The 18,028-nt window shown below is 35.7% G+C and overlaps 1 protein-coding gene across 7 annotated transcripts in view; it reads right to left on the bottom strand.

Moving 5' to 3' along the window:
• EVI5 (ecotropic viral integration site 5) overlaps positions 1-18,028 on the bottom strand; it is a 93,254-nt gene that overhangs the window by 51,096 nt on the left and 24,130 nt on the right. For 6 of the 7 annotated variants that reach the window (XM_049807293.1, XM_049807297.1, XM_049807294.1 and 3 more), the window contains 10 exons: positions 15,159-15,383; positions 14,059-14,133; positions 13,273-13,398; positions 12,317-12,460; positions 11,196-11,285; positions 10,988-11,085; positions 9,492-9,552; positions 7,732-7,785; positions 5,271-5,303; positions 4,559-4,705 (listed from right to left, as the gene is read on the bottom strand). In XM_049807293.1, the coding sequence (XP_049663250.1) occupies positions 4,559-4,705; positions 5,271-5,303; positions 7,732-7,785; positions 9,492-9,552; positions 10,988-11,085; positions 11,196-11,285; positions 12,317-12,460; positions 13,273-13,398; positions 14,059-14,133; positions 15,159-15,383 (1,053 nt within the window). The remainder of the gene's footprint in view (positions 1-4,558; positions 4,706-5,270; positions 5,304-7,731; positions 7,786-9,491; positions 9,553-10,987; positions 11,086-11,195; positions 11,286-12,316; positions 12,461-13,272; positions 13,399-14,058; positions 14,134-15,158; positions 15,384-18,028) is intronic. The other variant, XM_049807295.1, reaches the window with a different exon arrangement.

The raw sequence follows: 18,028 nt of genomic DNA on the forward strand, positions 1-18,028 counted from the left end.
TGCTCCTTAAAAAAACAACACACAATTTCAATAATTTAGTATATAAAGGTAACACAAGTTTATAGACAAACAATGTTTGAAAACTACTTCAAGAGCGACATCTTTAGCAAAATATCTGCTTTTATGTATTTGCCTTAAGCACTAGAATTTGTGACAAAAACTACAATGTGAATCCAGATTTCCAGGCACCAGCCAAACATTTTAACCACAGTAACACTGTTTTTCTTGGCTGTGTTGAAAAGATGTCTGTAATATAAAGCACTAAAAAAGTAGTTCTACAGCCATTTACTTCTGAAAGAAACAAGTCCTTGTTTGGCTTCACACAACTGGATTTATTTTCCCCTAACTTCTTTTAAAATCTCAGAAATAGTAAGATCTCACAGACTGACACAACCATTCCTAATATTATCTTGGCCAATGACAGACTATTACATGTAATTACAGAATGCTTGCCCAGCTAACTTTGTTTACACATATAAGCACTAACTGTAGTACTTCACTAAACACAGTATTTTTATTTTCTGCTTTTTGGTTGCAAATGAGAATGTAGTATAAAAAAAGTATATTGCAAAATAAAGTGAAGCCTTCCATAAGGATGCAACACTCATTTACAAGCATATATTCCCTATATCAATTATTATGCTCTTAATTATTATCAGTCATTTTAGCATGAGTTCCCAAAAAGAAACTATGCATTATTGAGTTGCTGTAACAATAACCAAACACATGGCTATAAATTACCTTGCGAAATGCATCTGCTTCCATCTGAATGTTTAGTCAATTAAAATTCTATCTTTACATAATACACTTGAAGAGCCTATTTAAAAATAAGATGTGAAGCAATTTTAGCTTGAACTGCCTCTTATTTCTCAGATTCAATTTTCAAACATTCAGACTGATGAACTGAGTAATCATTGAAAATTAAGAGTATCATTGGAAAAGACCAAGATTCATGTTCTGGAGGTGTTAGATTATTCATTTTTATACATCCAGCAGAAGCTACCTTTTTCATTTAGAAAAAACAGGAAAAGAAGAACAGAGAAAAAAAAACTTCAGCACATGATTATCAGGACAAAGTTAGAACACTCTGATTACTCTCACCCCTAACTCCTCAAATACCATCGTTCTTACCATGCCTCAAAAGAAAACCTTCTGTATTCCGTTGAAGTCAGGCACAGCTTCCCCCATGCAGTTCTTGATTTACCAGCAGTATGAGGAAGGAACCACCTTCCTCTTAATCTTTTGGTTACCCACCACGTCTAGAAGTCTTTGGCAAGTTTCTATATTTAAAGATTAGACATGCCAAAGACAGATTAGTACCATTCTCTTCAAAACCAGTCAGGCAAATATTTAGGTAGCTGAAGCACTGACTCCAAGAGCACTTCAGAATATTGTTAGCTTTACAATTATTTTTTCCTAGTTATCAATATAAAAGATTGTACATGTTAAACACTTTTTAAAAACCTTACACTGACAGAGTTGCTCTCTAGCAAGATGTAAAAGTTCGCATCCAAAGTAAAATTAAGTGTGACAGTTAATATGCGATTTATTATATGATCATTAGTACTATTTTCAGGTTGGCTGGGAGAAGTACTACAGCAGAACTTCACTTCCTTTCACTAAGAAACAATGGTAAGAACCACCTCTCTAAGACTCAATACTTTGTAATGAAGTCATTCTGGTTCAACTAAAAACTCCCTATAAATACTTCAGCACAGGAAAAATTAAAGTTGTACATAATAAGGGCTTCTGGTGTTGGACTTCAGTCAAAAGAAAACTCTTCTACCCACCTCTATTCAGCCCTACAAGGAAATGCTGCAATGAAGAATTTCTTCATACACACACACACATCCTGTATGCACTTTCAATACTTACCTTTAAGGCATCCAACTTATGCCATCAAATCTCATAGAACAGATAGAATAAACCCTAGATAATACTTAAATACAAATGCATAACCTTTTTACAAGGGATATGTTAGCCTTCTTAGAAATAGTACAGTTTAGATAATTGTTTTGCTACCAACAAAACAAAAAACCCTACTCTTATTTCTCCTGCCTCATGATTTACAAGTAAAAGTGGGCTGTGTTTTGTTTTCTTTTTTTTAATTCCCATAGTGTTGTTCAAAAGAGGCAGCCACAAGTATCCTTAGGCAGTTCTTTTCATACATTTCTATTCAGAAATTCATACCCAAACTTTACAGTTTCTATCATGATGAAACTGACAACTCAAGATTTGAAAAGAGGTAGATTATAAAATATGTAGGATAGATACTGTACCTTTAAATAAGTACAGATGAACTATGCAGCCATTTATAAGTTCTCTGTGCAATCATTTTTGCTAATCATACACAAAACTGAAATAATTGGAGAAAAAAAACACATTAAAGCAAATACTCATAAGACAATACAGAAGAGTATTGCCAAGACCAAAGCTACCAGCACTAGGAAGTGGCAAAAAGATTTATCAGTGTACTCAAAGTGAAATGCCAAAATTCGAAAGAATTTCATGGATTTCCACTAGGTGGTGGCCTAAGCGCACACAGCCATTGACATTTGCCGCTCCTACATCCATGCTCGGAAACAACGTTAAAAGCCCGTTCAATTACAGATCTTACTAATGCAGCAGAATCTAGGGAACTACTAATTGAAAACATATTATCTCATTCACCACGTTGTCTAAGTTAATTCAGACTCAAAACCACAGTACTATTCCTTACACTTCAAAATTAGTCAGCTACTAGGTGCAAATCCCTCTATAACCACATGGATTTACAGTTTCAGTTCCACGCATACTCAGACTATTTCCTACAGTCATGTTCAGATTTAAGTGGAGGAAAACAAGGCTGCAAAGCATGCAGGCTCTTAAATTAACTGCCCATTCTTGCATTTTACTTATTCATCTCTCCTGCAGTACCTGTCCAATCTTCTGCCCTTACAGCTCCAGTCCAGCCAATTTTGCAATCCACAGTTATCTATAGTTTTGCTCAGGACCAGTTCCCATGCCTAACCAACCTGCCAGGCTTTCCCATCATTGCTACTTAATAAGGTCCCCAGCATAATTAAAAGCATTACCTTTAAAAGTCACATTACTTATCAATTAACCAATAGATAAATATAGCATTTTAGTCTCTTTTAATAACTTTCAATTGAGTACAGGTAATTAACATGGATGCCTCCAGAAACACATTCCAAAAGCACGTGTACTATTGTAATCAGACAGTAAACAGCTGGCTACCCATGTCTATAAACATTTCTCATTTTATTTCACTTGAAAGATTACAACATATCTAAATTTTGGAAAGCATCACTAAAATATCCCCATCTTCCTAATCATAATTTCTCCATGTTTTTTTCCCTAAAGAAATTGCTGAAGTTAAATAAAAAGCAGCACTACACATTAGAGTAACAGCTCATTGATAACTACTTGCAACTATTCTAAAAGATGTAAAAAAATTACACTGAAATGCATTAAACAGACATAATAAACTATTTCTGTAATGTTGCATTTAAGTTACGATTTCTTTTCAGTCTAACAGTAAATCTCATCTCCACCTTCCAAGATGAGATACAAGTATTTCCAGAGCTTTGTTGGAAGATGTGTAAAACAAACTGCTATATTGCCTGTAAGGGACCTGGTAAGCAGCTGCAGTATGCTGTAGTTATAAAAAATTGTATTTCATACACCTGAAATGCCTAGGGCTTCAGACAAGTACTTGGATACCACTTACTTAAAACAGTATGAACACATTCACATCAACACTGCTAGTGCACAGTTTATTCAGCAAGCGAAGACTGCTGAAACTCTTTCCTTCCCTCTCTCAAGAGAAGATACTGAGCACTTTGTAAGCAGCTTAGAAAAAGTAACTTCAGTCTTACAGTAACAGTCTGAAGTCTTGTACAAAATACTACCGAAACACATAGTACATACAAACACAGTACTACACACAGCTGCTAAAAGTTATTTTCTGCTCTATATGCATATAAACCCCCACCTTTTAATACAGTCCTGTAGTTCCAAACTCGGGGACAATGCCCTCCTATTTTTGCAAGCAGCAAATTTAAGCAAGCTAGGAAAAAAAATACAGGTACACAGAAGAAACGTTAACATGGAAGAGACTGACTTAAATGAGAAGCTAGGTAAAGGCATTATGAATCTCAAATTTGAGTATTCAGAGGGATGCCATTTGCAGTGGCTAAATTCTTAGCATTAGGAGCTACCAAAGGTTTTGGGGTGGGGGGTTTGTTAGTATTTCTTCAGTGGTGGTGGAGTTTTGGGTTGTTTTTTTGTCATTGTTGAGTTTTTGGCTCGGTGTGTTTTGTTGTGGTTTGTGGTTTTTTTATTTTAAACTAATAACTTGCATCTATCCAGGGTTATGAATCTCATCTATCAGTTAAGAACAGACCAAAATATCACTTAGTCCAATTTGTGTAATTTTAAGAATGCAAATCACAATGAACAAGCATTGACAAGGACAGCACAGAGACCATGTCATGATGAGGAAAAATAAACACAAGTGAGTGAAAAAGATGAGATGATGTGCTGCCAGGCTCCTTACCCATTGCTGCTGCTGTTGGAGCTCCCTGATGGTATTCTCAGCTTGCTCCAGTTTAGTAATGGCCTCATCACTCTGCTGTTTGATGGTGGCCAGCTCCCGTTTTATGAGGTAGTTTTCCTCAGCCTCCTGGGCCCTTGTCACTTGTCCCTTAGGACATAATTTATTTTTTTTTAAGCAGTTGAGGACAAACCCAAGAAAGACTGCCTTTATGATGCTTAGCTGCTTATTTCATCAGATTGGTTTTGCAAAGAGCATAGAGTACAATTGGTAGAAAATTTTAGGACAAGGTAGTACTAAACAGCTGCTTTAGTACTTTATTACAAAGTTTAGCATCCGTTTAGCAAGCACAATTGCGTACTTGCATTCAATAAAATTCCTTTCATGCAATATTACTCAGTTGTACATGCACAGATTTAAGTTTGCAATATTCAATTTCAGTGTTAATACAGTGTCTTAGAATCCATTTGTCATAGGAATTTGTACCAAAATTTTACATTAGGTTAGGAAAATTATTATAACGTGCAGGTATTGGGTTTATATATTTTTAGTAAACAAAATTAAACAAGTTTCTAGCAAGAGATTAGCTCTATATTTATTCCAAATCAGCAAAGCAGGGACAGAGTACAGCATGCAAATATGCATGCATTAAAGCAGTTTGGGGTTTTTTGAGAGTAGGAAGAGAGTCATACAGTAAAAGACTAAAAGACTATACCTGTATCAATCTATCTGCCAAGGAAGCACTTTCCTACAAAGGAAAAATTCAGATAGGAATAAGGAAAAGAAAAAACAAAAAACAAAGGAGTGATAATAGTGACAAAAAAGACAAGAGCTGAGAGAAAGAAAATGCCCAAATTCTACCCATTTTCTGTACAAACTCTTTTTGCAAAATTAACAACTCTTCATATAAATTAAGGTAACTCAGCCTGAAAGTCCCAGGAAGCAGCCTTTTCTGCAATAGATTTAACACAGTCCATCTTTGATACAAGAAGGCCTCAAAGCCAGATTTCCATAACACTTAAAAAATCACCTACAGGAGACTGGGTATTTTTATCCCAATGGCTTGCTTCCCTAATTAACAAAAGTTACTGATACATATTCTGATACAAACTAGTAGACAGATGCAAGATGGTCTATGGTCCATCCACAACACGAAAGGAAGGCATAATTTGAGCACAAAGGAAACTCCACTAAGCACTGAGGCATTCATTCATGCAGAACTAAAGCTTCCAAAAAGATGAAACAGGAAAGTTAAATGGTGCAAACTGACAGACACAAGTAGAAAATTTCAACTATGACAGCTAATATTTTGTTTTACTGAACTCTTGCAGTAACTCACTTGAGCAATTCATAGATCCTCTTTCCTTGCCACAGTTTTGCAAGAAAGAAATTTTCATTTATGCACACTGACAAGCACTATATTCCCCCCCACCCAGCTGCACATTTTATTAATTTCTACTCTATCACCCTTGAAAGCAGTGCAATTTTTGCAGATGCTACAACAGATAACAGATCTATTTGCAGACTATCTTTGCCCTTGGAACTTTTATTAAAATTAAAAGTTCAAACTGGTTGATAAGAGCTATTACTTAGCAGTTAAGGTAAGATGTTTGTCATTAAGGTACACTAAGGAAATCACAACTAAATCATATAGGTTAGGATAAGAAAAAAATATTTTAAAAGTAAGTTTACAACAGAAGAACTGAATGTGTTTGTTCACACTTCATGATCTGTTTTTCAAATGCTGTGATGACAATGATCTTCAGAAATTCTTAATAATAGGTAATATTTTCCCATTTTGAAATGTTCTAATTCCAGTCAGAATGGGATGCTCTGAAAGTGAATTCTGAAATTTTAAGTACAGAATTTGCAAAAGCAGTAGCATCTGACAGTTCATCATGGACTTCCTAATAAAAAAAAAAAAAAAAAAATCTGATTTCAAGCCTCTGCAAGTTAAGTATAAAACAGGGATATTTACTATTAATTTGCCAAGAGCATTGAAGTGATTCACTACAGCTTTAACTTCTTAAAAAAGTCTGCTCTTTTCCGTTAATTTTATCAGCACTTCAATATTAGAAACAAAGATGTTAATAAAATTGTATTTTTGTCACAACTTCCACAATATGTCCTCGTTATGTGCATTTATCCAAACTAAATTCAGAAATCAACTAATTAGAATTTGACATAGATTGACTGTTTTTCCAAGAAACTGTAACAGATTTAACATCTGAAGTGTGACATCTTTCAACTATGTCACTCTAAATCAAATCTTTACCATTTTCTTCCCTGTGAAACACAAACAACTGTTTGCAACTCACAAGAGCATTCAATTGCATTTATTGAAAGATAGTTGCCATTCACGGTTAAGATGGACAAGCATGTTCTCATTCTAGAGCAGACCAGCTCAGATGCAATCTGTCATAGGAAGCATGATACCAGAATATAGGAGAGGCCATTGAAGAACAATGCCTGCATGTTGGCAGAGTATCAACACCAGTTATAACGCATACTTTTAAAGCTATATCCAGTTACAAAGAAGCCTCACAAAACTCTATTCCAGACTAAATCTGTCAGAAATAAGTCTTAAAAGATATCCTCCCCCCTTGTACGCAAAATTGCTACAAAAATTCAAAACTACATAAAACAAATTAATGGCAGCAGACTTCCTGTACTGAATATGAATGCTGCAACAACGCCCCTCTACTGCTGTATTTGCTAGCAATTAAGTAATCTGCTTCCATCTCCATCTCTCTCCGGTCATTAGTAGGTCTGTCATTTTGCTCCTACATAAAAACACCCAGCAACTTCATATTTTCAAAATTGAGAATCTCTCACAATAACCTCTTTTCCACCCAAGCAGTCCACTATTTCATGTAGTCTTCTGGAGTTTGAGCAGATGCTTCTAATTCAGAAAGAAAACAGTACAACAAAAGTTGGGTATGTCAAAATGTTTGATTTCATATTCTCTAAGAGCCAGACAACAACCACACTTACAAGCACTGACCCTAATTGCTTTGTTATTGCCATGTTATTTGACTAAGCACTGTTAGTAAACACCATAGATTAGCAGGAAAAACAGTAAGCTATAATTCTGAGATTTCCACTTCATATAATAAAATTGCCATCAATTTAAGTATAAATTAACACACATTAAATCTAATCACCAACATACTTACTTTTTCTAATGTTTCAATGCGCTGTTTTAGGAGTCTATTTTCAGTTCGTAACCTCTGGAAGGTAAATAGTTCAGAATTGTATTTCTCAAGTTATGAATTGGAAGTCTGATAAAAGCCAAGCAAGCTAACAATGTTTTTATCTCATCACATCTATGAAAATCAATATAAATACAAAAATAATTAGTGACCCCTTTAACATCCTTTTGTATGATGTACTAACTCAAAAGATGAGTTTAAACAGCTTGATACTGCGAAGATGAGAAGTCTTGAGTTATACGAAAGCATCTGTGTTGCATTAGATGAAAGCAGTTTGTCTGCAGGTGAACCACAGGGCTTAACCACACATGAGACTTGACTGCTTCCTCTTCATAAACAGAGCCGGACAGTCTTCACGGTTAAGGGACATGAAAGTGCACTCCCTGCACTATAGCAGGCTAATGAGATAGCTACAAGGTTTCCTTCCTTTTCCTCCCAATAATTTATGTTAAATTATATAATAAAGGGTATTTAATCTGTAAGGTTATACTGAGAATTATTTACCTCAGATGCCCCAGAAGTGAGAAAGAATTGTACCAAATTACATATTTTACCAGTGCATTTCCTGTAAATTTTAGCAGTCAGCATTCAGGTGAAGGGATCCGTATCCCTAAGAACAGAGCCGTGGATATCAGTTCAGTAATGCTTTACCCTGCCAGGCTGAGGCAGACTCAACGTGCTGCTTTTTCCATCTCCCTAAAATAGCAGAGCTTCTTAGCAGAAAAGAGTAAGTCAGAAATGGTTTATATAAGATCCCAAAGCAGGGCCTAGAAACAGACAGCTCTGGGTTGTTGGGTTTGTTCGGAGGTTTTTTTTGTTGGTTTGTTTTTGTTGGGTTGTTTGGGTTTTGTGGGGTTTGGGGGGGGGGGGGGGCGGGGAGCAGGGAAGGATTTGAAATAAGTTAAAATACTAGAATCTAAAGATACAGTTGTCTTTCAAATTATTTTATTCCGCCCTATTCTGCAGAGAGCTGTCATTTGAGTCCTGCAAATCTTCTGGTTTTGGATGCCATTACAGCAGGTCCTAATGCTCCTAACTGCCTAGCTGCCTGTTACAACAACAACAACAACAAACTGCCTAAAAAAGCCTGGAACACGTTCGTGCTCCCTGGTGCATGTCACTGAATTTTTCTGATGAACTGATGCCTTAGAAACTGATATTGAAAGGCAAAATTACTAGCAGTGGACAGGAAGAAGGAAGGCTGTACCTCACTCCTTCTATTAAGCTTTATATACTACACTTGCCCATCATTTCTCCCACTGCCTTTTTTCATGGAACTGGCTAAAAACATGACACAAGGAAGCAAATCCAGATCAAACACCATGCTGTGAAAAACAATGTGAAAAAGGAAAAAAAGCAGCAAAAGCCTGTTTATGTCACAAAAGCAAAAAGATGCAGTGATTAAGTACATACAGGAAGTAGGTCAGTTATTAAAAGGGAAACAAACTGCACTTGCAGGGTGGATTTTTCTACATTATGTATCAATTGCAGAAGCTCCAGAAGAAAGAGTGACTGTAGACAGAAGAATCTTGGGTCCAGTGCATAAGAAAAATCTAGACCTCAAAAATCAATGATAACCACTGAAGAGCATTCGGATAAATTCTACCTTCACATATGTCTTATAAACCTCTTGTGTGGGACACCTACATCTAAACCAGCATATTTGGCTACATATACTCCACATCTAGGAATTAAACTGATACATAAATTTGAGGCTCTCTTACTTTAATTTCAACTTGTTCTTCCATTTCTTTTGTCTTTATTGTAGTGTATTCCTTTTCTAACCTAAAAATTAGAAATAGTAAATTATGATTACAAAAATTGCAGATAACTTACTTGTTGGTGTAGTACCTAACAAACAACAGTAGAACAGAGATACAGATTATTGATATTTCCTCGAAGTGGCCACTTGAAATGCACACTTGTATATATTTAGACTGGACATTAGATTTAAACACAAAGAATTCTATAGATATGAACAGATCTGAACCAGCACTTCTGAAGTGCAGGTGCTTGCTTGTATATGTTTACAGTGGTAATGATTTGGAGCTACTCCGTAATAACCACTCAATGTAATTATACAACAATCAATTCAATAGATTCAGCCAAAAGAAAACAGAACTTGGAAAGCCTCGAAGACAGAAAGATGCAAAGAGATTTCAGACAAATATCTTAAACATATAAAAGAATTTTGGTCCCTCTCCACCAAACACAAAATTGTCCCAACTGAAAACGGCAGCAACAAGAAGAAACAAGCTCAGATAAACAATACCTCTACAGAAGGCAACCAAGGAAGTTTAGACTTAGAATGGTAGGATTTTAAACTACATGCACTTATATTGGCTTTCAGAGAAAATATTTTTCCTGGGAGCTTTATTACTACTTCTGTTTCAGGGAAGACTGGTCACTCTACAGCACTGACCATAGGCTGCTGACAGAAGGATTGGCAAATTCAACTTGAAAGACCCTAGCACAATCAGCAGTGTAAGAACAGTGAATGTACAATACATTACAACCAACCGGGGAATCACCAAAGTTAATCCTGGAAAAGCACAGTATGTGCAGCTTGGCTTATCAAAACATAATTTACCAAAGGCAAAAAGAGAAGACATGCAACTAACCTTAAAAAAAAAAAAAAAAGGTAGTATTATGCTCAGGATTTCAAACCCCAAATGAAAGTTATTTTAAAATTATCAACGGTATTACAAAGTTTCATCAATTTATATTTTAAACAGCACTAATCTTGACCATACATGCACTCTTTAGCACTGTGAATACTTTTCCAGCTCCCGAGAACTAGTCTTAAGAATTTAGGCCAGATCATAAAGTTTAACCTCCTTTCCCTACTTCACCCTGAAAAAACCAAACAATCCTCCCCTCTTCCCCCCCCAAAACCACAGATACCCCCAAACACTGCTTTTTCTATTCAGATCCTGTTTACTGAAGTGCTGAAATTCCCCATAACTTGCAGCTTTCCTCAAAAGCTTTTTAGGTTATTTTTGTAAATGAGATACAGCCTTATTATATTTAAGAAAAATAGCAAACACTAGAAGAATTTTCTTGCAGACAGAACTTCAGTTTTAACTGTTTATAGTATAAAACACCAAAAAATTTAAAAATGGAAAATTCAAAGTTAAATACTGATTAACTAGTTTTAAAGATAAACAAACAGTAGCTCTTAGCAACAGTACAATCTATTTTCTCAAAATGTGATACCTACTTTTTCATCTTTTTTGCATTGTATTTGACTTGGTAAGATGCTTGGATTAATTTGTCTGGACCACTGTCAAACTGATGTGGAATGACCTTTTGAAAGTGCTAAAAGCAGAGCACAAGATTACATATAATTAATAGCTGCAAGCAAATACACATACACGCACATTACACATTTCAGACATCTCTTAACACTTATTGTAGCCTTAATTTACCTGTAACATTCCTTCCATGTCAAGTTGCAGTAATTCTGCTTGGTTCATCTGAAGTACTGCTAAACCTACTCGAAATACTATCTCTAAACCCTAAAAACAAAAGTTAAGAAATATCCAACAATTATTCATGGCATTGTCAACAGTACAGACAGATTCTATTTACTAATGTAGGAAATCTCACCCAGTTTCCCAAACAAGCAAAAGGGCTACTGAAAAATCTCCCAACAAATTGGTTCTGGGTTTCTTATTTTGTCCCAAGGACAAGTAGTCTGGCTATTTATCCTGATGCCACACACTCCCCTCAGAGAGGCTAGTGCTGAGGTAAAAACTCTTAAGTGACAAGTATTCTCTCTGTCAGCTTTATCAAACATTTTAAATTGATCTAGTACAAAAAGCCCCAGGTACTTCTCAAAAAAAGCCATTTTAATTTCAGAGACATGGTACAATCAGTTAAACTATTTAAACAGATACAAGGGAATGTCTTGCTTATGTACACTACATCTTGGACATTCTTGAGTGTAAGCTGAAAGGATCCACCTTTGACTTACTATTTCCTAAAAGATGATTGCAGAGAAAAAGCATAAATAGATCATAAACTTTGGTTTGTTACCAGTCACAACCATGCAAAGCTCTTAATCCTACATACAACTTGGGTGTCTCTGTACCAGTGACACTGAATAATTCCATAAATTTCTTTGGCTACTGTTCATCATCTGGACAGTAAGAGATGCCAACACTCCCTCTTCTTGGTCTGCCTATCCCCATGGAGCTTTAACTTTGGCCTGAAAGCAGCATTACTTTCTACCCCAAACTTACTATAACACCGAGAAACTGATGTCCCTGTTGTATGCAATGCTACTGCATTGCATCCAGAACTGACAGATTTGGTAGCTCTTCAACAGGCTTAGAGTACAAAGTTGCATACAGGACCTACATTCAAAGATTTAGTTGCTCTTCCTTGACAAACTACATAGACATCTTCCCCTACAAAATAATCTGATAAGGACTAAAAAGCAAGACTATTTGAGATTTGCTCATCATAACAGAATTTATACCACTGCCTAAATAACTACTTTGAACAGCTACTCTTGAAATAGAACATCTGAGTATTGAGTAGTTACCTCAGACATAAAGATATCAAATATTCTCGTTGCAATTGGTAGTGGAAAAGTTGTAAGGAATATAGTTAAAAACCATGACGAGGCATACATAGAAGTGTGGAAACTCTGAGACTGAAAGTGCACATAAAGCTCTGGAAGATGCTCCTGGAAAAGAAGAGGAAGAAAAAAATATACATTAAGCTACTGCTGGTAGTTTTAGCATGTCCATGTTTTTGACAAATTTTGAATAAAAGAAGAAAAGAACTGATATTTAGTATAGACAGCAGCTTCGTAACACAGGACTAGGAAAGATACTACTCATCATTACAAAGAACCATGCAACAGCAGTCCCAGTATAGAATGCCCTACAGCACTTCTACCCCACAAAGCACAGATTACAAAAACACTTCCCAATCTTAGTAGGTATTTACAAGCTTGTGACTTCCTAAATCATGTCTAGAGTGGGCTACAAAAAAGAGCTGGAAAGATCTAGGGTATGGCCAGAGACCTATACCTTATTTTCCTATGTAAGATCCTGCCCCTCATCATCATGTTAGGAACTGGATCACAAAACACAAACCTATTTGTCTCTATCAGCCTGACCAGGAAGAAAAAGTGTTCTGTGTCCCAAATCTGAACAGAATTTTAATTCCATGTATGAGGGTGTCTCCCAGCTTCCATCTTTTAAAATAGCTATAAATTGACTATGAAAATACTGACTTTCATAATCTTCAATTCTTAGGCTTAAATGGTAGCAATACAAATCCTCATGCTTCAGTGTTTAAAGCCAGCCACTGTCTGCCAAAGGTTAAAAAAGCAGACCACACAGCCACATGCATTTACTTCTGAAGTTCTGAGACTAACTACTGTCAAGAGAACAGCCTACTAGCCAACAGACATGCCTGCTTTTGAACTGTAATTCTCAAGTCCTTATTAATAGTTACTGAATAGGAAGTTTGATAGATTTTTGTATGTACCTGTATCATGCATTCAAACTGGTACATACAAAGGCCCAGTTCAGCCATGCTTGGTTTAAAGAGTTCTCGTAGTCTGTAATCTTGCATTAATTTAACAAACACACAGAATGCCTCTTCTTCTGGCATCTATATTAAAAATAAAAAAGCACAGTAAAAACTCTGGACAAATGTAAGGATATAACAAGAGTAAGTGCCTGGGAAGGTTTAGGGGTCTTTTTGTATTTGTGCATGCAGTAGGGTTTTTGTGGGTTTGTTTTTCTGGGGTTTTTTTTTTGGTTGTTGTTTTGTACAATTACTATAATGAACTTTTGTATATATTGAATTCTATCAAGTGATTTGAAAACTGAAATGGAGGTCTGCAAGTTTCTTATAATATACCCTACATTGTCATAAAACAAAAAGCAGTAATACAAAGGCAGCTTCGAGATTATCAAATCAACTGTGAAATTCCATTTGAACTGAGGAGATTCAATATAACAGAATTGAAATGAGAAGTCTGTTAACAGTTGAAACAATATTCACCAAAATGGCTTGCAAGTCTGCAGTCCTACCTTAGCTCCGAGAAATAAATGTATTCTCCCACTCAAAGACAGTATCTTCTTGGCAAACAGAACCACAGAGAATAAATCTCATTTGATTCACAGAGTAAACAGCTGCCCTTGACAACTCCATTGTAACAAAATGATGAAGGAAAACTATTATAAAAATTCACAATAAACCACCACAATATATTATGCATTCAAGCAGGGATTTTAAAGGTTCACATATTTTTAGTATCATTTTTACCTGCATAAGCAGTAATCCAACTATAAAAGCGCTTCCTTGACAGTATCCAACTTCTCGATCCACCAAAGAATAAGCCTGGGAAATACAGTTTTAAGACGCTCAACAATTAAAACCTCATTAACAATAAAAAGTAATCATAGTTCATGCTGTTGTTTTGCTAATAAATTACTCTTCCTCTCCCAAATCCGGTGAGGACAGACATTCTATTCAGAAGTTTTAGTCAGATATTCTAGTTGCTACCTGCTGCTACAACGGGGTATGAACTCTGCTCTCTGATAGCCTACAAATCTAAAACTAAGGCATACCTTAAAAAAAATGCATACAGTTTTCAACTACAGGAATTTGCCAAAAGATAACAGACAGCTGGCATACAAACTGCACAATGTTACTACTTTTATAGGAGACAGACCAGACAACAACAGTTCTTTTTCAGAAGAATTATGTGCTGCAGTTTTATTTACAGGTGGAGGAAATGCAGTGACTTCCATACATATTGCATCTTCATTTTAGAGTTATGGAAGTCACTATGATTTGGAAATCGCCAACTTTTCTGTTGAAACTACGGTGTATGGAGAAGTCTGTCCTTCAAAATTTAAGCTCTTTATACAATGAAGAAAAAATAACGCAAACTTAATTTTATGGTAGCATTCTTATTTTGTGCTTGGGCGCTGTTAAGAACTGCACATCAGCTTGTACCTGCCATTTGCTGCTACCCCTCGCAGGTTCACAAACACTTGAAAACTGAATGCTAGTTCTGATTTAGTGTTCTTGTCTTGGTCAACATTGTTTACTCCATTTCACAGCACACTTTATTCCATTATACTGTGAGCAGTTAGCATGTGACTTTGTTGTAATGCAAACTTAGTAAGTTTTTTAAATCTCTTATAAAGTAAAACAATTAACTATAGGAATACCATATTTGAAAGCTATCTTTGAAATTGGAATGTAATTTGTTAAACCATTCCAGTGTCAAGTAGAGTAAGTTTAAAAAACAAACACACGAAACTGATGCAAGTTCACTATATACAAGGCAAATTATTTTCCAAACTTTTGTGCACATTCTTGCTAATGTATTTTCAAGGGCTAAAATACTGACTTACCTTCATTACGTTGAACAAGACCTCCTGTCCAAGGCTGTCTTTTTCTTTAAAAAAATCATGTTCAGGGTATGTTCTAGCAATGTCCCTTCTTATTAATTTCTCACAAGGAGATGTCATTTTCAAAAGCTCTGAATACTGATCCTTAATTGGCATGCTTTGAGCACTGCATAGAAGTTGCCAAACAATTGCTCTGAAATGATGAGGTATCCCTTTTCGAACAAGCTCCTAAAGCACAAAAAGACACAAATTCATTTATATTTCCTGAAAATATAAACATAAGCCTACAGAACAAAACACTTCAACATATTAAGTTCCTCACAACTTCAGAAAATGTTTACGTCATGTCACAAACCAATCATACAGTTTATAACGTGTAAACCTCAATTTTAGTTTAATAGATTGTTAATCTAACAAAAGTAAGGAGACACTGAATCATTTTTAGTGGCTCAGTTAGCTAATGAAAGTAGTCCCCTATTCACAGTAAGCTACTTGAAAAACTGAATTTTTCAGTAATTTTAAACAAGAGCTCCCATTAGCCAGAAATTAATACAGTTATTTTTATATTTCACAAATGATGACTGAAGATAACACCCTTTATATTTGCAGTGACTGAGATATAAGAAATCACCAATTAAAAATTATTTCCAAGACAGGTAAATGATAAAAAGTGAAACTAACTGTAGCACAACTGCAACAGAAAAATTGCACAGTACTACTATCAGAAGTCATTTGACAAACTTGACAAGTTGTGTCTAATTTCTCTGGTGTGTCAGTATTTCCAAGTTCTTTTAAGAAAGTATTTAAATGTAGTTTCAGACACTGGACCAAGAACACATTAAGTTTACATCTACTGAATTAACTAAATTTACTTCATCTTCCCTGAAAACAAACAAACAAACAACAACAAAAAACAACCCCCCAAAAAAACCACCAGCTAGGTAATATACAATTCAAATCTTAGATCAGTAGATCTATGGTTCTGATACATGGCTTTTCAGAAAGCACAAGCAGAAAGTAGTCTTGTTGCTTGATCTGAAAACTGAGAGAAAAGTATGATTCAGAAGTTTACAGACTCTCTTAGTGGTACTTCTGCAACTAGGATCAGTCTGACCCTAAAAGATTGTCTCTTCAAGGCAAGAGGGTTCCTTTAATAATTTTTTGTACCTTAAGAACTGCTATCAAGTATTCTGTCTCCTAAAGGATAGTTTCTTTCACTAGTATTCATTCTGAAGCCAGAGTACTCTCCTATTCTGCAAAGCTTCCTCTTTCTTGTTTGTTCCAAATATTTCTCCTCCTTCGCCAAACATTAAGATTAATTAATGCAACAGTGATAACTTTGAAAGAGACTCTTGCTTTCAAGTTTAGGTTTTGTTAAGCTTGAACACTACTGCAGGAGTTTTGCATCACTGACCTCAATTTTCTAATATCCCCAAGATCTCCAGCCTACTTCAGAACCATCCTCGAAACGTCATTCCAACTATTTGTCCTGTCCACAACACAACTGTGACACCCTGTGTTATTTCTTAAAAGATTTCCAACTCCAACACAACAACCCTAACACATTGGCTTTCCACATCTGTCTCCAGCTATCATTTGTCAACAACACACTATCAGATTGTAGATCAGTCATCTAAAGCCTCAAGGGCTACTAATAGCAAAGCATTAGCAAGTGGATCAAGAAGATACAAATTCTGAAGTGGATCAGGAGATACAAGGATGGAACACATCACTTCTGCAGGAAGATATCCACACCTACATCTAAAACTTAAAATACTTGCCAGATATCTAATAACTTAAGACCAGTTTTTACAGCCAAGACAAAAAAATACCTATACTACTTAAGTCATACCTACTGGCACAATCAGGAAGTATGGATGTTCTGGTATTCCATTGTAAATGGAGAGTGACACAGTTTAGGCTGACTTTATGCAAACAAAACAATAACAAAAAAAAAATATTGAGAATTATTTAACCAGCAAATGAAAACTCACTAGCAATGTAATTAAATATTTACTGAAAGTTAGTCACATACTCCCCAAATTATACTTGGCCAGCTGTAAAAACAAGTGATACTTGTGACACTTTAAAACATTCAAATGGAGGCAGTTCAAATGAATTCTATCCAACCAGATCTACTTATTACTATCTCATTTCTCCTTGCTCTTGCCGGGTTCATGTGGCCTTCTTTTCATGGCCTTTTGGGACCACCTTTCCAGAAACCGTTTTCCCTATGCAAGCAGGAAGTCTTGAATGCATTTTCTTCCCTTGTTTCCTCTCTCAAGTCATGTTCTCTCTTCACAACTGCTTCACATAAAAGATACTTTACTTTAGCCCATTGTTCTGCCTTCCCACAACCTATTCATAGACACACATTTCAAACTGCTCAAAAGACCCTGAAATTTGTATTCTGCACATAAAACTACAGACTAGAGCCAATAAAGAACCAAAGCAGAACAGACTTGCCTACGAACAAAAAAATCCCACGCTGCTGTTACTTGCTGCCTCTGAAACATGGATATGTTCAAATGCCCTAGATGCTTTTTAGTTTGAATTTAAAGTGTAATTGAATTCCACTTCTGCACATGTCCACAACTAACCCAGACTGGACACACACTGGTCAAAGTTTGTTCGATCCACTCAATTTAGAAACAATGTGTTCTTCTGCTTAAGGTCATCCCTGGGGTCAAAACACTTGGCATGCACAAAAAACCTAAACTCATCAGAGCCTCTTACAGTAGAATTATGAGCTCTTCTAATAAGAATGCTTTAAAAAGGCAGCTGCTCAGTGGGAAAATAATCACAGCATCCAGCTATCAGATGCCCTTATGTGGTTTTTCAGTAATTCCATTTTGGAAACATGAAGCAAATCT

The sequence above is a fragment of the Accipiter gentilis genome, chromosome 8, assembly GCF_929443795.1.
Source record: "Accipiter gentilis chromosome 8, bAccGen1.1, whole genome shotgun sequence".
NCBI lineage: Eukaryota > Metazoa > Chordata > Aves > Accipitriformes > Accipitridae > Astur > Astur gentilis.